Source organism: Cygnus olor, chromosome 2 (assembly GCF_009769625.2).
Source record: "Cygnus olor isolate bCygOlo1 chromosome 2, bCygOlo1.pri.v2, whole genome shotgun sequence".
Lineage (NCBI taxonomy): Eukaryota > Metazoa > Chordata > Aves > Anseriformes > Anatidae > Cygnus > Cygnus olor.
Window position 1 is genome coordinate 34,788,753 of NC_049170.1, and position 18,870 is coordinate 34,807,622.

At 42.4% G+C, this 18,870-nt stretch overlaps 1 protein-coding gene across 14 annotated transcripts in view; it reads right to left on the bottom strand.

The window, feature by feature from the left end:
* Positions 1 to 15,006, bottom strand: part of GSDME (gasdermin E) — a 32,843-nt gene extending 17,837 nt beyond the window's left edge. For 4 of the 14 annotated variants that reach the window (XR_005816509.1, XM_040545998.1, XM_040546006.1 and 1 more), the window contains exons 1-8: positions 14,753 to 15,006; positions 13,551 to 13,604; positions 12,944 to 13,057; positions 11,442 to 11,536; positions 10,329 to 10,559; positions 9,022 to 9,214; positions 3,612 to 3,783; positions 2,472 to 2,592 (exon numbers count right to left, since the gene is read on the bottom strand). Coding sequence is in view for 13 of the 14 variants with exons in the window: in XM_040545998.1 (XP_040401932.1) it covers positions 2,472 to 2,592; positions 3,612 to 3,783; positions 9,022 to 9,214; positions 10,329 to 10,539 (697 nt within the window). In the remaining variant the exon portion in view is untranslated. Of the gene's footprint in view, positions 1 to 2,471; positions 2,593 to 3,611; positions 3,784 to 9,021; positions 9,215 to 10,328; positions 11,117 to 11,441; positions 11,537 to 12,320; positions 13,058 to 13,550; positions 13,605 to 14,264; positions 14,717 to 14,752 lie in introns of those variants that run through there. The other 10 variants (XM_040545995.1, XM_040545999.1, XM_040545997.1 and 7 more) reach the window with 10 other exon arrangements.
* Between the last annotated feature and the right edge of the window lie 3,864 nt (positions 15,007 to 18,870).

Consider the following 18,870-nt stretch of genomic DNA (forward strand, 5'->3'; position numbering starts at 1 on the left):
GAGGAAGAATGTCACACATACATAGCAATGAACAGAACAAAGCAGGTCAGCCCAGTGCTACTATACACATCCAGCTTTATAAAGGAAGGAGGGGATTTGCAGTGAAATGAAGAGAGGTAAAACTACAAAGCCTGTAATGGGAACAGCTTTTACATCTAGTAGAAAATTAGCCTGTAGAAATCACACACTCACAGAATGATTATAGGAAAACACTGTGGTAAAGAAATTGGAATACGATCCAACTTTTTTTTTTTTTTTTTTTTTTTTAAGTCCAAGAATGTGCAGTCACATTAGCCAGGACATTTTTAAGGAGGTTTAGGTACCATTCTTCCTTACCGAGTAACTCGAGCTCTGACTGTCAGCAGCAAAGAAAAAGGAACAAGAAAATGTACATGCATGTACCTTATTCCATAATTATCTGTGACGAGAATCCCGTTATATTACACCTGCTATTGGCCACTTTCAGTCCTGTGAGAAAGGACTACATTAGTCTCCAGCTTTAACTTCAAAAGCTGTTTTTACTTCCATAAACAGACATCTACCATTGCTCAGACATTAAGAAGGTGAAAGCTAGGCTCCACCATACTTATTCTCGCCGGAAAGTCCTTAACTTTGATGTTATTTCCTCCACTTAACCTTGTCAATGGCACTGAGTTAAAAGAAGATAGTACAAATTGAAAAAAAGAGGCAAGACACGCATTGTTTGAGACTAAACATGAAACAAGTCGTGTTGTTTATGAGGCTTAAAAGATGTGACACGAAATATGAAAAGAAATGGAAAAAGAAACAAATGAAAAAAGAGCAGAAAAATACAGAACATTAACAACACCCATGTGTTTATCATCAGCTAGCAAGACATAGGAATTTCCATCTAGAAATCATGTAAGTAGGCTATCAGCTACATGCCTACGCAGTCAAATAGCTTTAACTGCACCTGATTTCCCTGAATTACAGGTCTATTATGACCATGAAGTCAATGCCCTCTAGTGTATCTCTGTGTTCACCATATGTCAGAGCAATTCCACATTTTAGATTTTTTTTTCAGGTTATGTGGTATTTACGTATTTTCCTGAACCTGTATGCTTCCTTAATATCAGAAGTCAATTGATGGAGAACGATGGAGATTATTTTCTGTATTTCTTAGCCAAATCAAGCACATCCTGGGTTCAAATCCCAAATGCACTTCAATTGTATCTTGTTTCTTTCTACACCACTCTTTTCTGACTTCCAGCCCTACACAGCCCATCTGATTTCTCTTCATTCTTGCATAACATCCCCTGAAACCTTCTTTAAGTTAGGGAGTTTATCTGAGGACAGGCAAGAAAGAAAAAAACAGGTGATATTGCAGAGGAGAGTTACTACCTTTTCTCCTCCCCAAACCAATTTCAATGTAGTTTTAAAATTGACACCTGAAAGTATTTGACCTGAAATAAGCAAAAACACAACCAGAAAACACAGTAAGGACATTTCTGCAACCATTCAGGGAAAAATCTATATAAGAAAGTGTAAGCCAGACAAAATAAAGTTTAAATTCTAGTCCTACACTCTGTAAGTTATTCTTTTCTTAGCATGCCTGCTGTCTAAACATTCCTGGTTGACTGTACATTTAGATCCAGTTCGCTGTCCCTGCTAATATCTAAAGTGAAGAGAACAGCACAGGCAGAGGGCCAGCTAGCTAGAAGCAAAATTGCAGAAAAAAAATGGACAACAAATTCAAGAGGATCACCTGCGTGCCCTTTCCACTTGAGGTTCATTGCGTACTGAGCTGTACTAGCAAGAACATAGCTAGGAGATTGATGAAAGTGATTCTTCATTTTGGCATTTGGGAGGACGGCCAGTAGAAGGCAAAGAGCCACCAAGACTGCTGCGGGCTAGAGAACGTCATGTATGAGAAGAGGCTCAGAGACTGGGTTCGTTCAGCCTCAAGAAAATACACCTTATTGCTACCCGCAGCAGGCAGAGCCAGGCTATTCTGTATGATGACGGAATGAACAGGCAAGAGAGACAACTTAAAGAAAGGAAAAATTCCGTTAAAGATTAAGGAGAAAAAAAATTGTCATGATAGCGGTCAAACATAAGAACACGCTGCCCAAAGGGGTTATGGAATCTCCATCTCTGGAGACATTCCAAACTTGACCAGACAAGGATTACAAACAAGCTGATCTAGCACTGAACTTGGATCAAACTTTGAAAATTGGCCCTGCCTGGGGTCAGATGACCTCCTGTGGACTCCTGAAACCTAAATTATTCTATGAGCCTATAACTTACACGAACAGATGAAAAAGCATTACTAAATCAGAAGAGCCACATTTCACAACACAAATAACTATCAAGGCAATAGAGACTATACGACATCAACACCTTCGTTCATGGAGGGGAATGAAAAAACATTCTGCACAACAGAACTTTTCTGCACAACAGTTCTTTTCACAGTTGAATGGCGTGTCACAGAAAACAAGCTTTATACTTACCAAACTGGCCATTGCACTTTATAAAGAGTTCAATCACGCCATAGGCAATAGTGGTTGCAGGAGGAATCTCAAGGATCACACTAGAATCCTTCACCGTACTTCCACTGTCACTCACTGAAACCTAGAAGACATTTATTCACTGTTTATTTGATTCAGCTGTTGTGTAGCTTAAACACAAAACTGAGTAAGGGAAAAAAACACAGAGGAAGAACATACTTTACTCTATGATGTCTAACTAAAGCACATCCAATATCTAACGTCTCAATAAAGCACAAAATGAGCAGTGAGGTAAAAGCACTGAAGTGCCAAGAGCAGCTCCCAAACTCTCAGCTACCCTGTTCAAGTACAGAGTTGACCTTCAGGTGCAGCTCTTGCCACGTGAATCAGAAACCCTGTGTCGCTATGGAAGTGGCACCCACTTCAGTATCCGTCCCTACCCTCTTCTATCCTCATACCCCCTTTGCCCAGCTGGGGGACTGGTACCAGGACGATGGCACTTGCACAGACAGTTGTTGAACTCCAGGTGTCTGCCACTGGAGACTCCCTGGACGCAAAAGTGATTCATCTGAAGCTTTGAAAGAAATTACGCAGGACGAGCATGTGTTTTGACTTTGGTAATTCCCTCTCAATTCACTAGCAATTTTTCAGATGTCCTCACTACGCAGTTAATCTCTACTCCCATGATAGAAAACAAGCAGCTTCTCAAGAAGCATTAAAACTCACTAGACACTGCAAACATTTGTGATAAATGATTACTTGGCTTTTCAACTGAATTTGCTTCAGCAAATGCTTTCTGCTCTTCAACTTTCACTGAATTGTTGGTTTATGGTCTGCTGTAGGCAGGAATCTAGAGAAACTGAATCATAATGCTACAGTATTGATTGAAATCCCTCTCCAGGCTCACACTAAAAGATGACACCTTTTGCCAGTGAGGCAACGGGAAAGGCGGTTTGTATTTCTGAAGTTTCGCAACCAAGTAACGTGGTGATTTCTTACAACTGAGAGTTTAACATGTTAAGGAAAAACAAAAAATACTCTGAAGTCTATTTGGCAATGAGAAATCAGAGTTTCTTCACAGATAGTCTGCCGGTTTCACTAGACAAATATTCTGTTCCTTACAGATCTTTTAGTATCTTTTACCTTGACTGTTTTTGTACTGCATCCCAGCAGACCACTGATTTTTTCTTCTGTCTGGATATGTTCAGCTATCGTACACTTTTGAGTTGTTACTATCTTCTCTCTCAAGATGCACAGTACTTCACGTTTTCTTTCTATTACTTGTTGCAGTAAACTACTCTTCATATTTATCATTCTGAAACAAGAAGAGACACCATTAACAAAACTGATAGGACATAGAAAACATATTCTTAATTGTTTCAAGAAGTTTTTAACCTGCAATTCTTACTCAGAAAAAAAAAATCAATCAAAATCCTCACCACACACACAAAAATACATGTAAGAACATAACACAAAAGAAAATTCTTGCTCCAAAGTCTGAGTCACCCGTTTTTCCTTGAGGGATGAAGGCTGAGAGTGACAGCTTGAAGCCAACCCTCACAGTTTGCTATAGACCTGTTCTGGTCTTCACTTAAACCCTAAACTGGTGGAGATGATCAGCATTGACCACATACTTAGAGGTGGAAGACAAAAAATTTCATGGATGTGGGGACTGAAAAAGGTTGCTTAAAAAAAACCACCCACTATGAACTCCTGTGTTAATTAACTGTATGACCTCATGATTTAAAATGTAACTGATAAGTTACAGCAACTTAACTGTATTTGACTGATTAAAATGTGTCAACTATGTTATACTTTTGCAAAATACCCACTGGAGAGGTCCTCACATGGGATGTCGTATTTTCTAAGAACGGATAACTCTTGCAAGACATCTGGAAGATTAAAAGATTGCTTCCCCTGGCTGAAGTCTTTTCTTCTCTATTTTACTGTAAATGGCTTTTCATGGGGCTAAATGGCAATTCCCCCAAAATACAATGGAAAGACATGTTCTGATTCTACTTTATTTAAATCAAGATATCTCCACTTTTAATTAAAAGGGTTTAGATTTATTAGATTCTGGAGTTTTGGATGTATGCGGTCTGTGTAAGTCTGAAGTCAGCTTGGCTCTTTATTAAATAAAAAATATCCCGGGGCAATTTTTGATCTCTGGAGAGTTACATGCTTATATGAAAGTTCAATCAGTTGGAATGAACTGTCTGGAAACCTGAAAGTTGATTGTTTAAACAAGGGAAAGCAAATACCTCTGAAGCAACGCAGCAGCCACTAGAAAATCACCCCCAAACGTTCCTGAGATTATTAATAGAACTTTTCTTTTCTTGTGGTGCAAAGCCATGCTTCATGCTTGGAATGCAATGAATCTTTGGATTAAGAAAAATTGAAGAAATGTCAGGCTATCGCAAACACTGCTGCTCTTAGAAGTGCCTGCCAAACTGGAGCTATTAATTATCAGCGCATCTTGTGGAAGACCACCAAGCCTATCATATCCTTCACAATATTTATTTATGATTCTGAAGAGGTGGGCTAAGCATCCCGAAAATATAAATTAAGGCACAGACAACTCGAAGTTCTAACATACGACCTAAGAAGCCACAAGTGAAGAAATATAATGAAGAAGTACAAAAGCAATTTGTCAGTTGCTTTCGTATGACGTATTTTTTGCCTGCTTTAGAGGGTGACAAACTTGTGAGTAAGAGCAAAAGAAACAAAACAATCAAAGGCAGAAAACCGCAGACGAAGCAGGTTTGCAGTTTCCGAATGAACGTTAACATGAGGGATATCAAAGCCTGATTTAATCCTATCCAAATGAACGACCAAAATAATTCAGAGACTTTCTCTTCCATTTACTTCTACATTCTGTCCGAGGTGGGTCTGGCTCAGATCCCCTTGCGCTCCTGGCTCTGAAGTTCGGCTGAAGAACAGCAGAAATGCCTCTCCCCACTGGGTTTAGGGAGTTTAAAACCACACATCCTTATGAACAGCCTCTTCTTTAAATGCTCTCCTCCAGACTTCTGGCACTGAGCTTTCTGCCCTGAAGTGCCTTAGGCCGTGGTGTTGTGTGTGTGGGCACATCACGGGCGTCACAGGACAGCCGACGGAAGAAAACGCTCTGCGCTTCTCACAGGAAAGCACAGGACAGTGACTCAAACAGGAGACAACACGAGGTAAAACAAATACCTGGCTTATCTAAATTATCGTTGAAAAGAGGCATCAAGGGCAAAATGCCACAGGGTTAAAGTTTGACAGTCAAAGCAAAGCTTAAAATATTGCAGGACAATGGCCGCTGAATCTACGAGTGTGCTTTTGCAAGGGCCAAACCCATTTGCTACCATAGCTCTCAATATCAAGGACAGCAAGATGAGCAAGATGGTTGAGTTAAATCCCTGAGAACACAGGCATGCGGGCACATGGAAGCGATTTTTTTTTTAAACAGGTCACTTTTCAAAGCTCTTATTTCTGCTCTGCAACCCTCACTCTTCCCATCTTTCACCACCTATCGTACAGGAGCGCTCAGCAGCCTTGTGTGACCTGTGCTATGTTACTGCACTCTTTCCCCACTTGAGAAGCTGAAGTACACAAAAGAAAACACTATCAAGTAAAATGAGATGTTGCTTTGCTGTTATCAATGCACACAGTATAAAACTGTATAAATATAGATCATTTAGAAGAGAAGCATTATGGTTTTCCGTTTGATAGCTTGTTTTTCTTAAATAACCTTCCTGAGGTCAACGATTTACTATGCTGGAAGCTCCCCAGGTCAAACACGAGCAGAACAGAATCTGAGTTCTGGTCTCACTCTTTACATCTGATTGGATTTAACACTTCCACTATCCTACAATGCAAAGGCTTTTTTTTTTTTTTTTTTTAACCCCTGCGGGGCAGGTCTCTGGCCGGACTATTCACACCAGAGCGAGGCCAGGACTGTCCTGCCACCAAAACCTGCCCAGGCTTCTCAGTACCCTATCCCACAACTCTCACAGCAACACGCTGACCGATTCACTACAGCTGCCTAGAGGAACTGGTTCAGCTGTGGGTACTGTCGTCACATTGCTGTCAGCTCTGTTGCCTGCCTGCTCAAACCCTCCCAGTCCAAGCTACCCATGTGAGTGAAGAACCTTTTCTGTCCTGCACAGGGCAACGCCAGCTCAATACACCAGACATGGGCAGCTGGGCGAGGCTCTCAAAAGCCTCTGAACACAACTTCTTCCCCAACATCCACATGCCTGCCTTCAAAACATCGCTCAAGTGCTTTTCCAGAAATCCTCTGCTTGTTCAGTCTTCTCCACTTTGTTTATAACGTGCAACAGTACGCTGATGTCTTCCGGCCAAATGCTGCTTGTTGCATGGCATCAGCCTTTACCCAGCTTTGTCCCTTCTCAAATAAAGACCTCTAAAACAGTGCCAGAGTAAAATCTACCAGCCCTCGCTCAGGCACTGCACACCAAGCACAGACACATACTTCTGTTGTTAATCTGTTTCAAATGTAACCTCTCTGACCTACTTTTTACTGTCATACCAGAACAAAGCATCTGCTCTAGTCAGCTTATTGATGGCACTTCACAATTTTCCCCACAGAATAACCTGGCAATTACTTTATAGAACAACTTCCTCAAGAATACCAAAGACTTGTGAGAGTGCAAGTGACACAGCTTCTCTATTTTCTATTCAGCATCCTCCTGAGGTTTTAAATCACAGGCACACAATTGATTTTACTCAATGCCGTCTCCCAACATACCGTGACTTTGTATTGCTCACGTGGCCTATTTGGTAGAAAAGTGATGAACGTTTGTCTCATCATACTCATAAATGCTGAAGTTGTTATAAAGAATAAATAACAAAACGTCTGCACCACAGTGAGACTTCAAGAATGGTCAAGCCACTGAAAACAGGAACCACAGAATGGCTCGGGTTGGAAGGGACCCTAAAAATCATGGAATTCCATCCCCCTGCCGTGGGCAGGGATGCTACCCACTAGATAAACCACTAGTTTAAAGCATAGGACTCTGCCCTAAAATCAGTATTTTTCAGTACTCTGAACTAGCAAGCGCGAAGTAATACAAAAAGCAAGAATAAGGTATCATAAAATACGTGAAGTTCATAAACCTAAAGGGACCACTCATTTTTCTCTTGCATATTATGTTAATAAGTGTGTTCTGTATGCAAAATGGCACTGCTTTTGCAAATCAAGAGGGATCTCATCCTACATCCTTCAGCTGTCATGCCTTTTCTGAAAAGGAGGGCCAATGCAGCATCTGGAATCTAATTAAAGATCAGCGGGATTGTCCTTTTTAAGGTTCACCTGAGAACTGACAAGAAACCAATTTGCTGCCACCCAGCACTTCCAGCTTTCTGAACCTTGAAGACTCACACGACAGTACAGAAGACGTATCAGCTTTGACATTTTTGCATGTGCTTTCTGTTATTTATCTCTAGCTTTAACTTAAACAGCCTAATACAAGAACACTTTCAATTGCAATTTAGTTTAGAGCAATTATTGCTTTATTATTTCTATAACAAGCACAAGCAACGTATGTAGTTAGAGGAAATCAAGAGCACTTAACTGACCTTCATCCCAAAAGGACCGACCAGTAAACATCCTCTTAGTACCATAACACTTTGCATCCCAAATCACTAACTTCTAGGCAACAACATTCTTGCATGCTGAATTCCTGAGTTCCACACCATGCTCCATGAAGGAGACGGAAGCTAGCACCCATGGACAAGTTCTCTCATAAATCGCAGAATATTCATGAATTAGTAACTAGAATTTTATTTGTAAGGAACTGCCACAATTTCCAGTAAGCCTCAGAGTTATGCTGAAGAAAAAAATAAATAAAATTAAAATTCTGCTATCCTCATCGCTTTCAGTGACCCAACAAAAGCCAGACTCACTCTCTATCAATCACACCATTTGCGTCACAAGCTTTAAATAAGCTCTGAGCATCTATTCCATGAGCCAAGAACTAGCTCCTTGCATGAAGGCACACACACACGTTAAACTGGACTATGTCACTGCCACACCCTCTTAACAGTCCCGTGGGACTGTGTATATGAATATCTTCTTCATCAGATGTCAGCGTCTCAGCCTGTTTCCAAGTCTAGCACGCGAGCAATTCAGTGGCATCTTTCAGGTCCTTACACCAGATAAATGTATTTTAACAAGCAACTTATTTACAGTTATATATACAGTTATATATACTTCTGAGTGTAGAAAATAATTGTAAGTATTTAGTTGCATGCAGGATTATAACCCCAAAATACGTTGAAGTAAATCTCATTTGCTACAGGAAGATTATTTATTTGAACAGAGCAGGTAACACTCCAGAAAACCAAGTGAAAGCTTACTGTTCTAAATACAAATTATTCTAGTATATTCTTCCGTAGCACTCCATCTACTCTTAGAAACAAGATTCTAAATCTTGACTGATGTTATTTTTTTGACACTAGATGCATACTAATTTTGCACGTCTGGTTCACACATTTATCCCAGAATAAATCTTTCTTGGCCATTGCAATGCCCACACTTGAAGCATACCTGTCCTTGACGTCTTTCATAAGCTGCTGCAAGTCAATCTCCTGCTTCCTCAGGTTTCCAAAGGAGGACTGGCTTTCCACATAGCCCCTCCCTCCAGCTCCCAGGCTGATCTTTCCAAACGAAGTTTCAATACTTCCTTGAACAAAATCTTCAAATTTCCCCATGTATTTTGCGAAGTCAGACTCCACAATCACTAGGAAAAGAATAAAACTAATTGCTACCCATGAAGACAAGCGCTGAAACAGTCCTGAAGTCATTAGAAAAACAAGAACTAACAGAAAACACAAACGGTTAACGTTAATGAAGGCAAGAAGAGTACTCAACAGGTCAACAGGGAAGTTCACAGCTCTGCAACTTCTGCTTGCTCCATATTTTTATTGCCTTTGCTCAGCTATCTTCTACATTCTGCCATTTTAGGAAAACATCTGGTGAGTGAAATGCTGAGCTCAGATGCTAAGGAAGACTTAAAAAGCATGGCAGAAATTTACTTCAGCAACAAGGGAGAACTATGAAGTAGATCTGCTTATAATAGGTTTAATATTTTGCCATTATCTTGACGTATCTCATTATCAGCCTGTCCCAAAGCTCACTGGAAACCAGTGGAAACATCTAATTGGCTTAAATCAAACTCTGAATCTCATGCGTCTATAAACCAGAGAACAGACTCAGCTTATTTTCTGAGCTCCAATTAAAATCTATGCATAAGTAACTATCTGTTTGCCTACATTCGGAATCATGTCATGCCCAGAAACAGAGGGTTCCAGATCATTACTCCTATTACCTGTTTAGCACTGGTGCAGCTGGATGGAGAAATAAATACAAGGATAACTATTTTTTAACTGTCTGTGCAAGAAGAAGGGACGCCGTGATAACACCTGCAAGCATTCGCTGGTCTGCTATCACCAGTAGAACAGTTTGTTCAGTGCTTTTTCACCTGGAGCACTGCACAGCTTCACACTACTAAGACACACTGAAAACTCCCCAAAATACTCTAGGGGAGCTCCTGAGGTTGCAGACAGCACTGCTATTAAACAGTATGGCAGCGCTGTATGGCTTGACAGCCTTCAGCACTCAGTTGCAGTAGTCCATCTAGACATTTTTTTTAAACGTTTCTTAGTATTATTTTGAGCTAAATGAACAGTCAAGTGAGAAAAAGATGCAGCCACCTCATTCCTAAGGATGGAAAATACTTCAGAGCATTCCTCTGAGAAGAGCCCTCTAGTAACATGACTGAGAATAACAAAAAGAAGATTCGGCTTCGCATGCTTTTTATGTACAATAACAGTGCTGCCCGAGTATGGCTTTACCTGGTTTTATAGGTTTGTCTTCTGTGAGCACATCACTCAAGGAGACTGTCAAGAAATGATACTTGGGCTTCTGCCAGCACCAGAATGTCTTCTTCTTTGTAACCAAGCTGAGAAGCTGCAGCTTGTCTGAGGCGTTCAAGTGAGAGACAGGGATCAAGTCACCTCCGCTGTCTGTTTCTCTCACAAAATTCTTTGTTGCTTTTGCAAACATCTTGGAGAATCATTTAGAGCCTGAAAGAATAAATCTATTTTTCAAAACTACAATGGGAAAGTACAAATATTTACATTTTCACTTTAAGAAGTTCTTCACAGTATTAATACAGGAACAGTTCCTGTTTTCACCTCATCTTTTCCACTCTGAGTTGGGAATCCTGACAGTCCAAGCAACATTCCCCAAAGTAAAAAAGTTTTCACAGTAACAGATGAAACAATTTTAGTTTAAATTTTAAATAAGCAACAACGAATAAGAACAATGTGCTGCAAACATGATATGGAAGGCTTTAACATTACAATAACCATGAAATTCATAAGCACGCAGATAATGAAGAAAGCAAGATATGTGCGAAAGGAAGTATTAAATCTAAAGCTGAAAAATTCCTTCAAAGAACACCCATGGATAATTCATTTGCTAGGGAGGAAAACAAACAAAAAAACCTTACATAACCTACCTGAAGTTCTAAGAAAAAGCGTCTAGTAATGAGCACCCTGAGGAGACTTCCAAGGATCACAAAAACACAGGTGCAATGGCAGATGATTCCTGCCTCTCCACGGATTCCTTCGTTTATTACCTAATATTAAATTGTCTTAGTCCATAGAAGGTAATAGGATATTATTCATACAGATTATCTTGATTGTTTTAAGTGTGTTAACACATACAGGGATAGTAAAAAATCCTCTATAAAAAGCAACAAATATTGCTTTTTATACTGGCAGCTTTGTAACTAAGTTCTCTTTCTGAACTCTGCCCCTGGAAAGTCCCGTTTCATTTTTTTCCCTTCTGAACCTTTTACCTCCAGTGTTTTCCAATTTTCTGTTTCCCATTAGAGTAACTACAGCTAAATAAAACATATGTTGCTTGCAACTGTTATTCATATCTGCTAAACAGGTACTTACATTATCTTATTGTAGCTCTTAAATTTGTCGTAAATTTAAAAATACTGGCATCTCTTCTTGCGTAAGGTTTCCTTTATCCCAAGCAATGCATTTCGCTGTATTAACAAGAAAGTTTGCTTAAGTCACAGAAGAAATGGTAAAAATTACCATTCAGGAGTGCTAAACATGCAAATCTAAAAAACTGTTTTTTTAGTCTCATCAGATTTTTTTTCAGCTGTTTTACTTGGTATTTCTACATTTTCAGTTGGCAACACTCCTTTGAATCCTCCAGCTGACACTGTGAAGTTCAACTATGAGCCTAGGATGTCCTAGCTGCCCATTTCTTTTCTTTAAAATAGGTGACCCACATGTTTTCCATTAATTAATCACCTGTCCTGCTTCAAAGAGATTAGTTAGGTTTGTCCATTACAAACACAGGCCAGAATTAGCTAAGACGAACTTCAAACAACCAAACAAAAAGATATTGCAGAGAGCACTCACAATTGAGGGAAAATGGAAAACCAAGTAAAGATACTAGTGGCTGGAATACAGGCTTCATGTTTTAGTATCAGTTGGAGGAGAGAAGAAAACCCTTCTCTGCACATAGAAGCTTAGCTTTCCCCAAATCCCATTTCAGATAATATTTCATACAGTATTTACCAATTCATGTTGAGGTTCCTATGAAACCCCCATTGCCCACTCTTAGTTCTCCACGTAAACAAGTAAACGGCATTTCCCAACAACATTTCGAGGGAAAGGATCTGAACAACGTCAAAGTCTCCTAACATTTTACTCAAGTCTTCTGAGGCTTTCATAATAAACTGAGGCTACAACAAACTCGCAGCACAGTCCCAGCTATACATACTGCGAGTATTTCCACTGACTTTCTTTTTCCCTTACCTTTTCCTAGGCTCTAAACTGAGTTTGATTTTTGCATTCTTAAATTTATTCTCCATAAGTTTCCCCCGTTTTAATCTCAGTGTAATGTAGTTTTACTAAGCGATGTAGCTCTACTGCAGCAGAGAAAAAAGAAAAAAAAGAAAAAGAAAACAGTGAGGGTGGAGGGTTTGGGGACTTCTTTTATATGACTTTATATTTCACAACTAACCAGATGACTGATCTGTAATGGAGGGGACCATCACGGCAATTTGCCCTGCATTAGCCACTGTTCCCTTTCTTCAAGCATTTCTGTGCCTTATGTGATTGATTGCTCATTCATTCTGATCCCATTTCGACACAATGGACTCATGTGGGCATACTGTCTTAAATGAAAAAGGCCCACCAATCCTAAGGAGCTTATGAGAAGACATATTGGAGAAGGAAAAAAAACACCACAGTTCTCATGATTTGTCTTTCTGTTACACACTCACTAAATCTCACGAGAAGAACCAATGACACCATTCTATAAAACTCCTTTCTGATTCATGGTGGTTTGACTTCGCTCGCAGTTACCAGGCTTTTGGTGGACAAAAAGGACATCTGAGAAAGACCACAGAGTGCTTATGAAAACTGCAGAGGCTCACCAGGTAGGATAGCTGGTACTGTCTTTAGCATCAGGATGACAATATCAACGTCTCCTACACTTTGCTGCATTGGGAATGTCTTTGCAATGAGTCTATTTGCTGGTGCAGCAGTACCTGCAAAGTAACAATACTCTATCCAAATTATATTTCTTTGGGTATAGTGCCTTTAACATTCACTCTAAAATGCACCCGAGTATCTTGTTTCACTCATTCACAAAATGACAGACTACTGAGAGTTAATACAACTACCAGGATCGAGGGCATCCTGACCAAATGATCACAGAGTGGTTACAGACACAGCATTAAGAAAACTCTCCTTTTGCTGTTTCTTGCTCTGAAAAGCTTTGTCAGAACCATGCTTGGTTTGGCAGAATTAAAAAGGAAGGTATCAAAGCTGGTAGGAAAAGCTTGTCAGAGTGAATTCACTCTTGCAGATTGATAGCTAGGTGTGAAAGCAGAAAAGGATGGAGGAGTAGCTTTCTCGCCTACCGAAAAATTTTAAATTAGCCTGAACCTGGGCTATGGGCAGATTATTCAATGAACAGGATGAGATCATGTAAAGATATTTACAGCAACTTTACCGATTATTTAAAGAAACAAACCTTACCCTGCTTCTTTCATTTACCACAGCTCCGTAACTCAGTATAGTAGATCATTAGATCTGAAAAAAACATTTAATGAATAATCAGATTTTACCTTTGTCAACACAGAAGAGCAAGTTCTGAACAGCTGCCCAATATTTCTGACATTTTATACACATGCACTTTACAAAACATACCAATAAAACCCCCCAAACCAACACCTTTTTTCCATTCAGTGTAAGGTTACCCAGAACACCACAGTGCACAGGCAACTTGGGAAGCGAGTGACAACTGGACTACCAAATAGGTCACATTTTGTCGTAAAGGCATGCTAAGGACAACTCTTGCAGACCGAAGAGGACCAAGCAGCAGGCATGCAGTCAGAAGAGCTGCCAGACTTTAACTTTACCGTGTGTCACCCTCTGAATTCTAACCAAGTCAGTGCTTGTCCTGAAAGGCTCCTGAACTCAGCAAGAGATGGCAAGCAGTACATGTATTTTATTACGAAACCTTAAAGTTATTTTTGCCTGCTTTCTAGATAAGTTACATTTAAACAAAAAGCCACAAAAGCTCACAAGCTCTCTCTTCTGAGCCTTAAGGATCTTCCAGCACGTGCCTCAGATGACTTGGTGCCACACGAACCCCGCTGGGTTTAACTTGCCCTGCCACAAGGGCCATGGTGCCCTCACCCCGAGGCCAGCTGCCACCATCCCACCAGGTCCCATTTTGGGGATGCTCGCCTCGCAGCACCTCACAGCTGTGCACCTGGGGATCGGGGCAGACGGTGATGCCGGCCCTGAGGGATTAGGCGCTTCGTGTGGGCGCGCAGCCATGTGCCGCCCTCACCAAGCCCGGCACTGAGGCAGCTGCAGCGGGCACCCAAGTGCTGCGCTTCCCCTCCGACGCTCCTGCACCGCGCGTGATTTGCAGTGATTCAACCTCTAGGGTTTGCGGTTTGGGTTCTGGGTTTTTTTTCCTTCCTTAAAACAGCCGGGTGGCATACGGGCAGGCACGGAAGGGAAACCAGACCCTGGCTTTTCCCCGAGGCCGCCGCAGCGGTACCTGACAGGGACGGCCCGCGCACACGGGGCAGCAGGGCTCGGATGCGGGCTGCGGACCCCACTGTGGCCCCACTCCCTCAGCCCCTCAGCGGGGAAAAGGGGGCTCAGCAGGGGCACTGCCGGCACTGCCGGCCCCTCCGCCTCCCCGGGCCCGCCCCGGTACTCACGGCTGCCCCGCTGATCCCCGCCGCCGCGCCCCGGGGATGCGCCGCGCCCCGATGCGATGCGAGGCGCAGGGGGCGATGCCCCGAGAGGAGCCCGGGGCAGCACCGGGAGCAGGGGGCTCCTGGCCAGCGCCGAGGGCTGGCGAGGACGGGCAGCACCGCGGCGGGGCGAGGCGAGGCGAGGAGCAAAGCCCCGCCCGGGTGCCGGCGCCCCGGGACGCGGGGTGAGGCGGGACCGAGCGCCGCCGCCATTTTGTGGCTCAGCGGCCGCCGCCCAGCGTATGGATGCTGGGCCCGGCAGGGTGAGAGGCGCTGTTGCTGTCCGCTAGCGAAGCCCCAGGGCGGCTTCCAGGGAGTCCCTGGCTCCATCGCCTTCCTCCTGGCTGCCCGTGCCCCTCACCTTCCTCAGGGGTTGAAGGGCAGCTGCACTGGGGTCTGGGCTGCCGGTCATGGCGGGCGCTGCCCGCTGAGCCCTGGTGCCGGGGGTGGGTGGGTGTGTGTGCGGCAGGGACCCCTGTGTGGTGGCATGGCCCTGAGGGGGGCTTAGGTGGAGGGCTTGGATTTTCCTGTCAGCTCAGCCAGGGGAGGGGACGGTTCATTTTGCTATGTTACTTCCAGTCATGTAGCACAGGCAGCTTTTCCCTGAGAACTGCCGGATGATGGCATTTTATGACATAATTATATACAAAATTCCTGAGACATCCTCTCAAACCTGACTGGGACTGCTGACGGTCAGAGGATCAACACCTTTTGTATGAAATCTGCTGGAGGCAATGCCCCTGCCGTGTGTGCGGCTGCAGATTTGCAACGGTGGGGTCAGTGCTGTCGGCATGGCTGGAGTCCAGTCCAAGCCCCAGTCCAAATGGGAGTTCCCAAGACAAGTTTTCTGGTTCTCAGTCTGGTTCAAGCCTTGAACAGCACTGGAAAATGAGGAATGCAGTCAATGGAGTGTGGTAGACGGGTTTATGAAGTGTAGTGTAATACAGTGAGCTCAGTGACTATAGCTCACCTCTTTGAAAGCAAGGCAACACCAGAATAATAAAACTTCAGTGCTTATGATAGGACTGGTCCAGGGAGAAATTGATGAGTCCATGGAAACATAAGGAGTAATTCTTCAAGATATTTACTGAGCATCAAGGAAGTATTTTTCAAGTGAACCATGCCACAAGCCAGGTTCTTCACTTTCAGGTCAAAGAGAGAGCATTTGGGACTGTGGGGGATGGTCACAAATGTTGAAGCACCAGATCTTAATGGAGTAAAGCCTGGCCTTTAGAAGAAAAGTTGAATGCTGGATGCCCTTAAATGAACAGTCCTGAGCGAGAGGTAACAGTTAATGTATATTGGGCAAGTAGTACCCATGTCTTCCATTCTGTTAACTACATACATCATCCAAAACTTCAGTTAATTTTAGCAGATATTAGTCTGTCATCCCTTTCTGATTCTCCTAAGTGACACCCTCAGTGGATCAATGATAAATAGATTTCTCTTCTTAGGCTGCACCTGCTCACAGAGCAGATAACCTGAATGTTACTAAGTAAGTAGCTGCATATGTGATAATTTATTTTTTTTATGGGCTAATAGAAAAAAAATAAACCCATGCTTAGAGCCTCACCGTGAGAAAAAGCACCTACAAGTCCTCTTTCTAGGATCACCACCAAGTTGCAGAATCACTAGCTCCGGTCATAATCTCCTCCAGTGGCTAGTAACAGCACATTTCATCAGCAATCACGTGCTTACCCGTGGAGTGGCAACGTGTCATTCATTTCCAATGCAAGTGTCTGCTAAAGCAGATTTTGAGAAATCAAGCCAGGAAGTGGCACTGAAACACATTACCATGGAAATGTTCTCTGGAGAGGGAGGAGACGAAAATAATGAAACTTGCCAGTCAGTTTAAGGATGTTACTGGTGGTTTGGTGTGCACCAAATAAGGGGCACCTGCACCAAGGAAATTTCCATCTTTTCAAGGTAGACACAAGCCAGCATAAGCTAGTTTTAAGATGCTTCACATTAATTAGAAGAGACAGAACCTGCTCTGGGCATTAACAGACAGTTTTGGGGCCATGCAGCAATTAACCTAAAGGTTTCAAAGGCTGATATCAAAACTGGCTGCAAATGGGACACATTTAGAATTGAACACATGCCTTGAGCATTCAGTCTTCATGAAAATGCTCTTCAGGTATACTGCACAGCCAAAACTTGCAGCACACAGTTACTTCATGACTAACTGGGAAGTCAGCAGGGAGAATGTAGTATCAGAGAAATACAAGGTGTTGAGTGTGGTCTGCACTGGGATCTGTCAGCCACACACTGAATCTCTAGAGCCACAACATGAAGTGCATCACTTCTGCATTAGAAGATCCTTCTGCATTGCTACTGCTTTAGAAGATCCTCTTGTAGAACGTGCAGAAGGAGAAAAACAAAATTTTGCTCTGTTGCCTGCCTGCTCAAACCCTCCCAGTCCAAGCTACCCATGTGAGTGAAGAACCTTTTCTGTCCTGCACAGAGCAACGCCAGCTCAACACACCAGACATGGGCAGCTGGGCGAGGCTCTCAAAAGCCTCTGAACACAACTTCTTCCCCAACATCCACATGCCTGCCTTCAAAACATCGCTCAAGTGCTTTTCCAGAAATCCTCTGCTTGTTCAGTCTTCTCCACTTTGTTTATAACGTGCAACAGTACGCTGATGTCTTCCGGCCAAATGCTGCTTGTTGCATGGCATCAGCCTTTACCCAGCTTTGTCCCTTCTCAAATAAAGACCTCTAAAACAGTGCCAGAGTAAAATCTACCAGCCCTCGCTCAGGCACTGCACACCAAGCACAGACACATACTTCTGTTGTTAATCTGTTTCAAATGTAACCTCTCTGACCTACTTTTTACTGTCATACCAGAACAAAGCATCTGCTCTAGTCAGCTTATTGATGGCACTTCACAATTTTCCCCACAGAATAACCTGGCAATTACTTTATAGAACAACTTCCTCAAGAATACCAAAGACTTGTGAGAGTGCAAGTGACACAGCTTCTCTATTTTCTATTCAGCATCCTCCTGAGGTTTTAAATCACAGGCACACAATTGATTTTACTCAATGCCGTCTCCCAACATACCGTGACTTTGTATTGCTCACGTGGCCTATTTGGTAGAAAAGTGATGAACGTTTGTCTCATCATACTCATAAATGCTGAAGTTGTTATAAAGAATAAATAACAAAACGTCTGCACCACAGTGAGACTTCAAGAATGGTCAAGCCACTGAAAACAGGAACCACAGAATGGCTCGGGTTGGAAGGGACCCTAAAAATCATGGAATTCCATCCCCCTGCCGTGGGCAGGGATGCTACCCACTAGATAAACCACTAGTTTAAAGCATAGGACTCTGCCCTAAAATCAGTATTTTTCAGTACTCTGAACTAGCAAGCGCGAAGTAATACAAAAAGCAAGAATAAGGTATCATAAAATACGTGAAGTTCATAAACCTAAAGGGACCACTCATTTTTCTCTTGCATATTATGTTAATAAGTGTGTTCTGTATGCAAAATGGCACTGCTTTTGCAAATCAAGAGGGATCTCATCCTACATCCTTCAGCTGTCATGCCTTTTCTGAAAAGGAGGGCCAATGCAGCATCTGGAATCTAATTAAAGATCAGCGGGATTGTCCTTTTTAAGGTTCACCTGAGAACTGACAAGAAACCAATTTGCTGCCACCCAGCACTTCCAGCTTTCTGAACCTTGAAGACTCACACGACAGTACAGAAGACGTATCAGCTTTGACATTTTTGCATGTGCTTTCTGTTATTTATCTCTAGCTTTAACTTAAACAGCCTAATACAAGAACACTTTCAATTGCAATTTAGTTTAGAGCAATTATTGCTTTATTATTTCTATAACAAGCACAAGCAACGTATGTAGTTAGAGGAAATCAAGAGCACTTAACTGACCTTCATCCCAAAAGGACCGACCAGTAAACATCCTCTTAGTACCATAACACTTTGCATCCCAAATCACTAACTTCTAGGCAACAACATTCTTGCATGCTGAATTCCTGAGTTCCACACCATGCTCCATGAAGGAGACGGAAGCTAGCACCCATGGACAAGTTCTCTCATAAATCGCAGAATATTCAT